At 37.5% G+C, this 10,530-nt stretch overlaps 1 protein-coding gene and 1 pseudogene across 1 annotated transcript; both read left to right on the plus strand.

Annotated features, from left to right (window-relative positions):
* The first annotated feature begins 4,068 nt into the window (after nucleotides 1-4,068).
* On the plus strand, nucleotides 4,069-5,118 carry LOC133261290 (olfactory receptor 52Z1P-like). Its single transcript, XM_061439793.1, has one exon. It carries the CDS (start codon nucleotides 4,069-4,071, stop codon nucleotides 5,026-5,028), a length of 960 nt encoding a protein of 319 aa, XP_061295777.1. The 3' UTR covers nucleotides 5,029-5,118.
* Nucleotides 5,119-7,753: 2,635 nt separating this feature from the next.
* LOC133260984 (olfactory receptor 51I2-like) lies at nucleotides 7,754-10,053 on the plus strand (annotated as a pseudogene).
* Nucleotides 10,054-10,530: the final 477 nt, after the last annotated feature.

Consider the following 10,530-nt stretch of genomic DNA (forward strand, 5'->3'; position numbering starts at 1 on the left):
GGCAGATTCTCTGTGATGCTGACAAGTCCTACCATGCGACCAATGAAAGAGGGATGAAGCCAAAGAGCCTTCAATTTTCAAGGTAAATAAGATGACAAAATCCAATTTTAAATGCCTTCTCGAAAGTGTATAGTTCTTCAATATGTGGCATTGACAACTCAAATTTTCAGATGCCTCCATGGAGACAAGATATCATTGCTGTGATCTGAGTCTCTGATACATAAAGGAAACTTGGATATTTAACAGTATGTATTAACTAGGGTGTCCAGGAGTTCTTGCCAGAGCAAAAGCCACACAAATTGTAAAGCAAGAGAAAATAAGAGGGCTTCTCCCTGAGGGTTATGTACCAGAGCCAGCTCCAAATTATCTCTGTGACAGGAGTTAAATTCAGTCCCCCGGGGGTGATGATCTTGGGTCTGAGATATGCTTAGAAGGAAATATAAATAGACACTTCCAGATTTCCTATTTAGATTTGGGGCAACTCAACTAGTTAAATATCTTCAGGAGCTTAGAAAGTATAGGTAAGTAAACTGAGTAATGTTTAGTTAAAACATGTAGAAAAAGATAGAAGGAAAAAAAAGCCAGCAAACTGCAGAAACAGCTCATTCTTTCCAGAACTTAAATATCTTGCATTTCTTTCAACTCTGACCTATGAAATATTAGACATTAATTGTATGTGACCTGCAATTGCAGTTTCTTTGTGTGTGTGTGTTTGTGTGTGTGTGTTTTATTAAATGGGCACTCTGCAAAGAGCAGAAATATATATTTTTTTCTTTTAAAATCTGTTGATGTCATTTTTCTTTGATATGAAGATTTGAATGTTGTGTTTAGAAGATTAAGCTTATATTCCAAAAGTTAAAAACAAGGTTCACTAGTTAAACAAGCTTAGTAATTAACTATAATGTATATATGCACATGCATGTAAATATATGCATAGATTTTTCCATAGAATTTAGTGAATATGTAATGTATGTCAGGTTCTGGACTAGGCAGATTAATAAACTGAAACAGAGATTGTAACTGCCTTCTGTATGTAACAAAGATGTTGCATCAGCGATGGAACAAGAATAAGACTCCATTTCTAAGCCCAAGTGTTCATGACTATGCTGAACGACCTTCACCTTACAAAAGTAAAATGCCAGATTTGGAGTGAAAATTATCAATTGAGACCATATGTCTAGTATAAGAAAATAAGTCTTGGTCTTTCTGGGTACCTTAAACCAGCTGAGTAGCTGTTTAGTGGATCATAAGACTGAAGTCTAGAAAATTAAGCTTCTTCAAAGTAACAATTGTCTTGGTCTTAATGATAATAATTTTGCATGTGCCCTAGTTACATGTTTTGAGGATAAAAATATATCTGAGTTATATATCAACTACCATAAAATACTAGCTACAGAATTTATTCACATTTCTAAAATTGAAGTATAGTTGATTTACAATGCTGTATTATTTTCAAATGGACTGTGAAGTGATTCAGTTTTATATACATATACATATATATTTCCTATTCTTTTCCATCATAGGTTATTACAAGATGTTGAGTATAGTTCCCTGTCCTACACAGTAGGTCTTTTTGGTTTATCTATTTTATATATAGTATTCTGTATATGTTATTCCCAAACTACTAATTTATCTCTCCCCACTCCCCCTGCCCCCACCCCTGCCCTTCATTCCCCTTAGGTAATCATAAATTTTCTGAGTCTGTGATTGACTCATATTTTAATTGATGTTTATTTGTAGATATCTTACTAAACTTCAAATTAAGTAACTTGTTTAATAGTCATGTAGTTAGAATATGACTTCACCAGTACTTGAATACAATTCTATGTGGCCCTAGAACTACACTGTTTCCATTAACCACATGCTGTCTGTGTGCACATGTTCAGGCCCAGTCAGATTATGCCATCAGTAATATTACAGAGTAATACCCTGATCCCCAGACCTACAAATTAATAACTGCAGGTTATAAGACTACAGTTAAAGCAGGTCATGGATGTCCCCAAAGATCACCAGGGCAGTTAGAAGAAAGATAGGAAAATTTGTTTTCCTTCCTTCCCATCTTCATTTCAGTGTTTCCTTCAATCACATTCCTCTTCTCTCCCCCATCTCTAATGTCCTGATGAAGCCCAACTCTAAACCCCTACCCTATAATTATACTTCACTCATATACAGGGCTCTGGCATAGATATGTGCCAGACACACTTCAAAATTAACCTTTACTCTCACTCTCTGAAATATATAAATCTATTTTAAAAGAAATTTCAAGCAGTTAATTTTGGCTATATGTTAAATGGTGGAATAATTGGTTTATTAAATTAAAAAGTAGATCCACAGACATAAGAATCTCAATTTTATTCCAGCATTTTTAAAAAATCACATATCAGTTAAGAAAAGGCCTAATGGGGATGACTATTTGAGTATTTTATCTTCTAAGTTGTAACTCAAGAAACAGGGGTCTGAACATTCTAATCAGTCAGTCACAAAGTTGCTCAGTCATGTCCGACTCTTTGTGACCCCATGGATTGTAGCCGGCTAGGCTCTTCTGTCCTTGGGATTCTCCACGCAATGGAGTGGGTAGCCATTCCCTTCTCCAGGGGATCTTCCCAACCCAGGGATTGAACCGAGGTCTCCCACATTGCAGGTGGATTCTTTACCATCTGAGCCACCAGGGAAGTCCAATAGTTTAAATTGGAACATTCCAATAGTATAAAGCAATAGGTCAGAATATGCAACACTTAATAAACAATAAACATAGTAAAGCATACTGTTCATTAATTAATATACTGAATTGCAGTAGAATCAAGGAGTGAAGAGGAATCTGTTTCTAAAGCTCACATGCCTTCTCGGAAAATAAGAAATTTAACTAACTTTGATTTGAGAATAGGGACTAGGGAAGAGTGTAATCTGCTTATTTTATACATGTGTCTATAACTGTACTTGCAGCTATAGGTTTATGTGTATACACACACAAACACACACACATACTGTGTCTCCCAGCCTGCCTTTTGACTCAGCATCTTCCTTGTTTCTATCGACCCTCCTTTGGAACTAAAGAAAATTTTGATCAATCAATAAATAAGTCAATAAACAAATCAAATAAATTTGATCAATAAACAAATAAGTCCTTCTCTTTTTCTGAAGAACTGTGGACTCTTGCTTTATAATGTGAAATCATTGTGGTTTGCTGCTGTGGTGATATTTAGAAATACAAAATATATAGTCTAATTTTCAAACAGTGATAGAAGTGAGATAGAATATATTTTTTCCTTTACCAAATGCTAGGCAAGTCCATCTAAGAAGCCAACTCAGTCTGGCATTGTACATAGTTTGAGTTTTCAATGTGCATCCTGCAATTTTAAGAAATGCATTGGAGGATCAGGATCACTCTGATTCACTTGTGTATCCTCAGTGCCTGGCATAGGGCTTAGCATCAAGCTGGTGGTTCATTAATGTTGAAGAGGGCATATACCTTGAAACCTATTTTGTCAAACTCTAGTTCCTTCCCTCCTCCATAAGCTGTATACTTCAATTTAACATCTGTCTATTTTACTCAGAGACATGATCAGTGAATATTTTGATAACATGTTTTTGTAACTAGTTTTATTTTGATAGATTGTGTTAGATGGTGTTTTAGTTCAAAGCTTTCAAATTCACTTTGGCTGATTTTAAATCCAGTGGGACCTAGAGCAAGAGTCTAAAAGCTTTGGAAATTTTTTTTTTCCATCTTATAGGGATAACAACAGCCATGTTATGGATTATCATAAAGGTATTTTCAACAGGTTAAGGTGAAAACTTAATAAGTTAATATATGTAAAGTATTATGACACATATTACACTTTTACTAAATATTAACTGATATCTTTTTCAAGATACAAGATTCAGTTATTCCATGGAGGGAATCAAGAGTGCAATTTTAGGCTAGTTAATCTATCTTGCTGTCCTTTCATAATAACAGATGAGAAAAGAAATCTGATCAGACATCACAGGGACTAAAGTGGTGCACATGAACCTGAGCTCAGCCCTATGGTCTTTCCCTGAAGGTCCTGGGTCTGGAATAAGCAGTCACAGATGGCTCCTTCCTCTTACAATTACACCAGTCCTCAGGATATGTGGTACTTCCTAATTGGAATCCCAGGACTAGAAGATGTGCACACCTGGATCTCCATCCCCATCTGTGTTATGTACATTGTTGCTCTTGTAGGTAACCTCTTCTTGATCTTCCTAACTGTGACCGAGAAGCGTCTCCATGAGCCCATGTATCTCTTCCTTTCCATGTTGGCTTTAGCAGATGTCCTGCTCGCCACGTCCACAGCCCCCAAGATGCTGGCCATCTTCTGGTTCCACTCCACGAATATATCCTTTGGTAGCTGTGTATCCCAGATGTTCTTCATACATTTCATCTTTGTGGCAGAATCTGCTATTCTCCTGGCCATGGCATTTGACCGCTATGTGGCCATCTGTTATCCACTGAGATACACTGCGATCTTAACCTCCTCAGCCATTGGGAAGATTGGCATAGCAGCTGTGGTCAGGAGCTTTATTGTATGTTTTCCATTCATCTTTCTGGTACATCGACTTTTATACTGTGGGAGAAACATCATTCCCCATTCCTACTGTGAGCACATGGGCATTGCCAGATTGGCTTGTGACAATATCAATATCAACGTCATTTATGGCTTGACTGTGGCCCTGCTGTCTACAGGACTGGATATAATGCTCATCATTATGTCCTACACAATGATCCTTTGCACAGTGTTTCAGATACCTTCCTGGACTGCGAGATTTAAGGCCCTTAGCACATGTGGTTCCCACATCTGTGTCATACTTATGTTCTATGCTCCAGCATTCTTTTCATTTATTGCCCATCGCTTTGGGGGTAAAACCATTCCTCATCACATCCATATCTTAGTAGCAAACCTCTACGTGGTGGTGCCCCCAATGCTCAACCCCATTATCTATGGAGTAAGGACCAAACAGATTCAGGACCAAGTGATTTTATTTTTCTCCCCCATCAGCATATGTCGTTAAAAAAAAAAAAAAAGGCTAAATATTGGTTATTTCTGAATAAAACACTCACTGCCTAAAAGTCTGTTTCAGTGAGGAATGGGAATAAATGAAATTCACGAAAACATTAAAATACACCAAAAACTGTTAGGATCTGCCCCAAAATGCCAATGCCAGTGCATTTTTCCTAAAGTTCTTAAAGAGTTTAAAAAACAATATTTTAAATTAATGTCATTTTCAATTCTCCAAGCTAAACATTCTATTATCATGTCTTTTAACTTATTCTTAAGGACACATAAAGATAACAGTGAACAAGAGAAACATATTTTAGGACTCAACCCAGACGGGCTTTTCCTGTATAGATCGGGGGAGTAGGAGTGGTGAGAGGCTGTACACTTTTTATAAACATTCCGCTGAAATTCTGATAAAATAAATTCAGCGGAAATACAAAACATTCCTGCTAAAGTCAGCAAATACTTGGATGAATAGCATGAAGCCACCATATTATAGTTATTTTTGTCTGTACCCACTTCTTAAGCTAAAACATGAGTTCTGAAATCAGATAATTTCTAATTCACTAATATCCTATAAAGTCCACTATAAAAAATAGGTACATGGTATATTTTGAGTCAATTTTTCTACATATTGGGGATTTTAGGCCCAAATCATCAATGAAGATTTCATGGAGGGACTAGAAGATTGGAAAGGTTTATACCCAGGACAAAACAAACAAACAAACAAACAAAAAAAAAAACAAAGGCAATTAAAGATCAGAATATTTACCCAGAATCTTGTATAAAAAAGGCTTTAAACACACCAAATGTAATTATCTATAAATTGTGTCTGAGTGAGTGAGTGAAGTCACTCAGTTGTGTCTGACTCTTTGTGACCCTGTAGACTGTAGTCTACCAGGCTTCTCCGTCCATGGGATTCTCCAGGCAAGAATACTGGAGTGGGTTACCATTTCCTTCTCCAGGGGATCTTCCCAACCCAGGGATCGAACCCAGGTCTCCCGCATTGGAGGCAGACACTTGTGTCTAGATTTCACCTAATTCTTTCTTTTTTATTAAACATTTTTATAGTCTCTGCTTTTTCAAGACCTAATATCCTGTCATGAGAATATGAAATTTGACATTACTTGGGGCTTCCCTTGTGGCTCAGACAGTAAAGAATCTGCCTGCAATGCAGGATACCTGGGTTCCTTCCCTGGATAGGGAAGATCCCCTGGAGAAGGGAATGGCTACTCACTCCAGTATTCTTGCCTGGAGAAGCCCATGGACAGAGGAGCCTGGTAGGCTACAGTCCATGGGGTCAAAAAGAGTCAGAGAGGACTAACCAACTAACACTTTCACACTTTTTTCAGTTTTACACTTAAATAACTAAATAAAAGCTTTGAGGCATTCTTTTGAATATTTGCAAAATTTCCAGTTGTTTTTCCTCTTTTTCTGTAACACACCTATATATAGTAGTCAACATAAGAAATGAAAGGATGTTTCCTTGACCTTTGAAGTCCTAAATTATGATTTGACATATATTATATTTGTTTTAATTTCAGCAAGGGAGTATATTTTAGGGATGATATTTTAGTATCTTTCTTATTGGTTTGATAATTAAATAAATACATCATATAAGGGATTTAGCATTTAATTTTTAATTTGGAGCATGATAATAACTGTTATGAATATAGACACTAAAAACTCAAGTCACCAAACTGAATCTAGCCCTACTGCCAATAATCTATAGAAAAATGACTTCACAGAAAATGACATTAAATAAAATCTTGACAAGAGTTGCAACAAAGACACTTCTGGTTCAGTGGAAAGCTCTTCAAGGAATGAAGGGCAGGAAGAGAATAAACAGATTCCAGCATGATGACAAAATATTTGTTTAAGTGGCATAAATCTTAAAACACAAGGTTTCTTACTTGATTACAGCAGTGGAGAAATAAGAAAATGCCAATTTCACATCTAGAATGTATGAAATATGATAAGAATTAAGAAAAAACACTTGAATAAATATTTCAATGTTAAAGAAACTTTCAGCTTGAGGGTTTGGGTGTTTGTAGATGCTAGAAAAGAATTAGGATATTGTTGTCTGTGCTTCTCTCCTAAATTCATCTCTGCACTGTTGTCTTGGAATGTTTGAAGGGGTCTTTGCTCATTGTGTATTGTTCATTATTAGGTTAATAATTCTCTTGGAAATGATCTATAAATTCAATGTAATGTAAGCCCAATTAAGTACATATTGAAATACATATTTGATGTTTCTAAGAATAGTCATCTTGGCTAATTGCTCCTGGAAGAGTCCTGACTCATCTTGCCTCCCCTGCCAATCAATTAAGCACATATAAGGAGAGGTAGCAACTATACCCACGGAGAAGGCAAAGGGAGACCACTCCAGTACTCTTGCCTGGAAAAATCCTATGGACGGAGAAGCCTGATGGGCTGCAGTCCAAGGGGTCACACAGAGTCAGACACGTCTGAAGTGACTTAGCAGCAGCAGCAGCAAATATATCCACAGCCCAGTGGGAAGGAAACAGCAGGAGAGGGATGCATGGATTGATGTGCCTGCTCTCAGTTCCACTTGATATGTGGGACCAGCTGTAGTTAAGCCCAATGTTGTGCTGGTTCTGGTTTGTACCAGTTTGAGGAAGCTGGTTACAAACATATCACATATTGGCTCTGCGTTCAGTGGTACCATGTTTGTTGCTTGAAATTGCTCAGCATGGGAGTATTCAAAGAAGTTGGCAATGGGTACAGGTCAAGGCATTTTTATTCAGAGAAGTGATTGGTAAACATTTACCATCATTCAAGTGGTTATACTTTACAAAAAGTGCTAGCTCAATAGGAGAGGAAGACTTCATCCTCACTCACCACACCCATCCTTGAGCCAATCCTGAAATCTATCTTTGACCGCTATCTTAATACACAAGGCTCTGTTACAAGTGAGAAGAATTTTAGTGTGTATAAACTTGTTCCTAGATAAAGAACCCTGGTCCTGAGCCCTAGTACCACCATCATACTCAGCTTGTGATATCCTGATAGCTTTGGTGATATTCTCAACTTGGATCCCAGATTTCAACAAGAGACACTGACCCTCCTGCAAAATACAGAGAAGCGCTCCCTGTTGTCCATGGATAGCAGGTGGAGAAGGAATGAAATGGTAAATTTAAAAAAAGACATTGCAAAATATTAAGAACTGGAAGAAACTGTCCCTCTTTTCTAATATATTAAATTGTTTTTATTTCATGTGTTGAATATTTGAAAACTGAAAGTGTTAGTCACTCAGTTGTGTCTAATTCTTTGTGACCCCATGGACTGTCCATGGAATTCTCCAGGCAAGAATTTGGGGTGGGTAACCGTTCGCTTCTCCAGGGGATCTTCTTGACCCAGGTATCAAACCCAGGTCTCCTGTATCGCAGGCAGATTCTTTATCATCTGAATCATTTAGTATGTTCCAAATAATCCAAATATAATAGTAAACAGCATATATTATGTTGTATTATTATTATTACAGTGTTTATATCACAATGTTGGATCTCAGATAACTTAAGTGACTTTCCCAAGGCCATAAGTCTATTAAAAGAACTGTGAATTATCTTTATTATTTTCTTGCATTAATTTTGCTACTAATTCAATCTTGCTCAAACTACAGAAACCTAACAGATCCATCAGTTATCAATTTCCACATGAAGCTGTCATCTCTATGCTTACTATCATTGCCTTTTACCGCTATAAATAATCCTGCTTGATATTTCTATTAATGCACAGATTTCTATTAAACAAAGAAGTGTTTAGCTTGTAGTTCATGTAGGGCCACTCTTCCACACATCTAGTCAGATTTATCTTCCATATACTGTGGTTTGCATATGCTCTTGTTTTAGAAATAAGCTTTCCATCTCTTTTGTAAGAAAATACCCTCAGTATGACTGTCAGGAGCTCAGGATTTTATGTATAATAACTAACAACTTATTTTCCAGTGTCCATGTGCTTCTCAGTATCCTTGGATGAAGTCCCATCATGACATTTACAATAGTTCCATTGAGTTCACACCTGCAACATTCACTCTTGTTGGATCCCAGGGCTTGAAGCAGAGCACATCTGGATATCTATACCATTCTGCCTGATGTACACTATCATTTTCCTAGGAAATGGCATCATTCTTCACATCGTCCGGTTTGATCCTGCTTTGCACCAACCTGTGTACTTCTTTCTGGCCATGTTGGCCTTTGTGGAACTTGGTGTCTCTGTTTCCGGGCCCACTGTGTTGGGCATTTTCCTTTTTGGCATTAATAATATAAGTTTTGGTGGTTGTCTGCTACAGATATTTTCCATGCATTCTTTTACCCTCATGGAATCAGGCGTCCTACTGGCCATGTCTGTAGACCACTTTGTGGCCATATACAGCCCGCTGCGATATACCATCGTTCTGACAATTCTCCACATCAGCAGGATGGGTGTCACCATTGCCTTTCACGGTGCTCGTGTTCCCACTGCTTCTTCTCCTGAAGCATCTGCTCTTCTGCAGCCACAATACCCTCACACACTCTTATGCCTCCACTCAGATCTGATCAAGTTGCCCTGTGGAGATACCCACCCCAATAGCATCTTGGGTCTCTTTGTCATTTCCTTTACATTTGAGCTAGACTCATTGCTGATAGTGATTTCTTGCATGCTGATTCTTCATACAGTACTGGGTATTGCTTCTGGGGTGGGACAGTGGAGGGCTCTGAACACCTGTGTGTCACACACCTCAGCTGTGCTTGTGTACTATGTGCCCATAATCATTCTTTCCCTGATACATCGCTTTGGGCACCATTTACCTCTCTTCTTCCAGACCGTCATGGCCAGTGTCTACCTTTTCTTCCCACCTGTGGCCAACCGCATTGTTTATAGCATCAAAACCAAGGAAGTTCTCATGAGCATTGTTCGACACTGTCTAAAAAGAGGGGTGTGGTATCTCAGAGGATACTCTGAAAACACAGGAACTTGGATCAGAGCTATTGCCTGGATATTAGACTTTCAAATGGGAAAATTATACAGTTTATGATTTCTTGTGAGTGAACTATAAACTTTAGTAGATGAAGAGACATAGCTCAACTTCCTCCTGATAATAGATATATACCATTACTCTGAAGTATACTACAGAAGGACGTATGGCATCTGGGTATGTCTTTTTTTTTTTCCTGTGAGGACATCATTTTACTGTTGAATCCTTGAATATTTTATTCATTTGTTTTTCTCCCTGGAAATAGGTAGATAAGTACTAGGAGTTTTGTTTGTTTGTTTCCCGGTACATGTAATTTAGTTACATGTTTTGTGAGTGAAAAGAATCAAGACACAAGAGTATGAATTGTATTATTTCATTTATATAAAGCTTTAGAATAAGTATAACTAACTTAATGTAAAGAAAATCAGAACAGTGGTTACTTCTGATGGATGTAGAGGTGAGAAAATGACTGGGGAAACATATGATGAAATCTCTGGGAAGATATACATGATCTATGTTATGTTTATATAAGTTACA

Source organism: Bos javanicus, chromosome 15, assembly GCF_032452875.1.
Source record: "Bos javanicus breed banteng chromosome 15, ARS-OSU_banteng_1.0, whole genome shotgun sequence".
NCBI classification, from domain to species: domain Eukaryota; kingdom Metazoa; phylum Chordata; class Mammalia; order Artiodactyla; family Bovidae; genus Bos; species Bos javanicus.

Bases quoted from the DNA above. Each gene is read 5' to 3' on its own strand.
- LOC133261290 (XM_061439793.1), top strand. From the start codon at position 4,069: ATGGCTCCTTCCTCTTACAATTACACCAGTCCTCAGGATATGTGGTAC.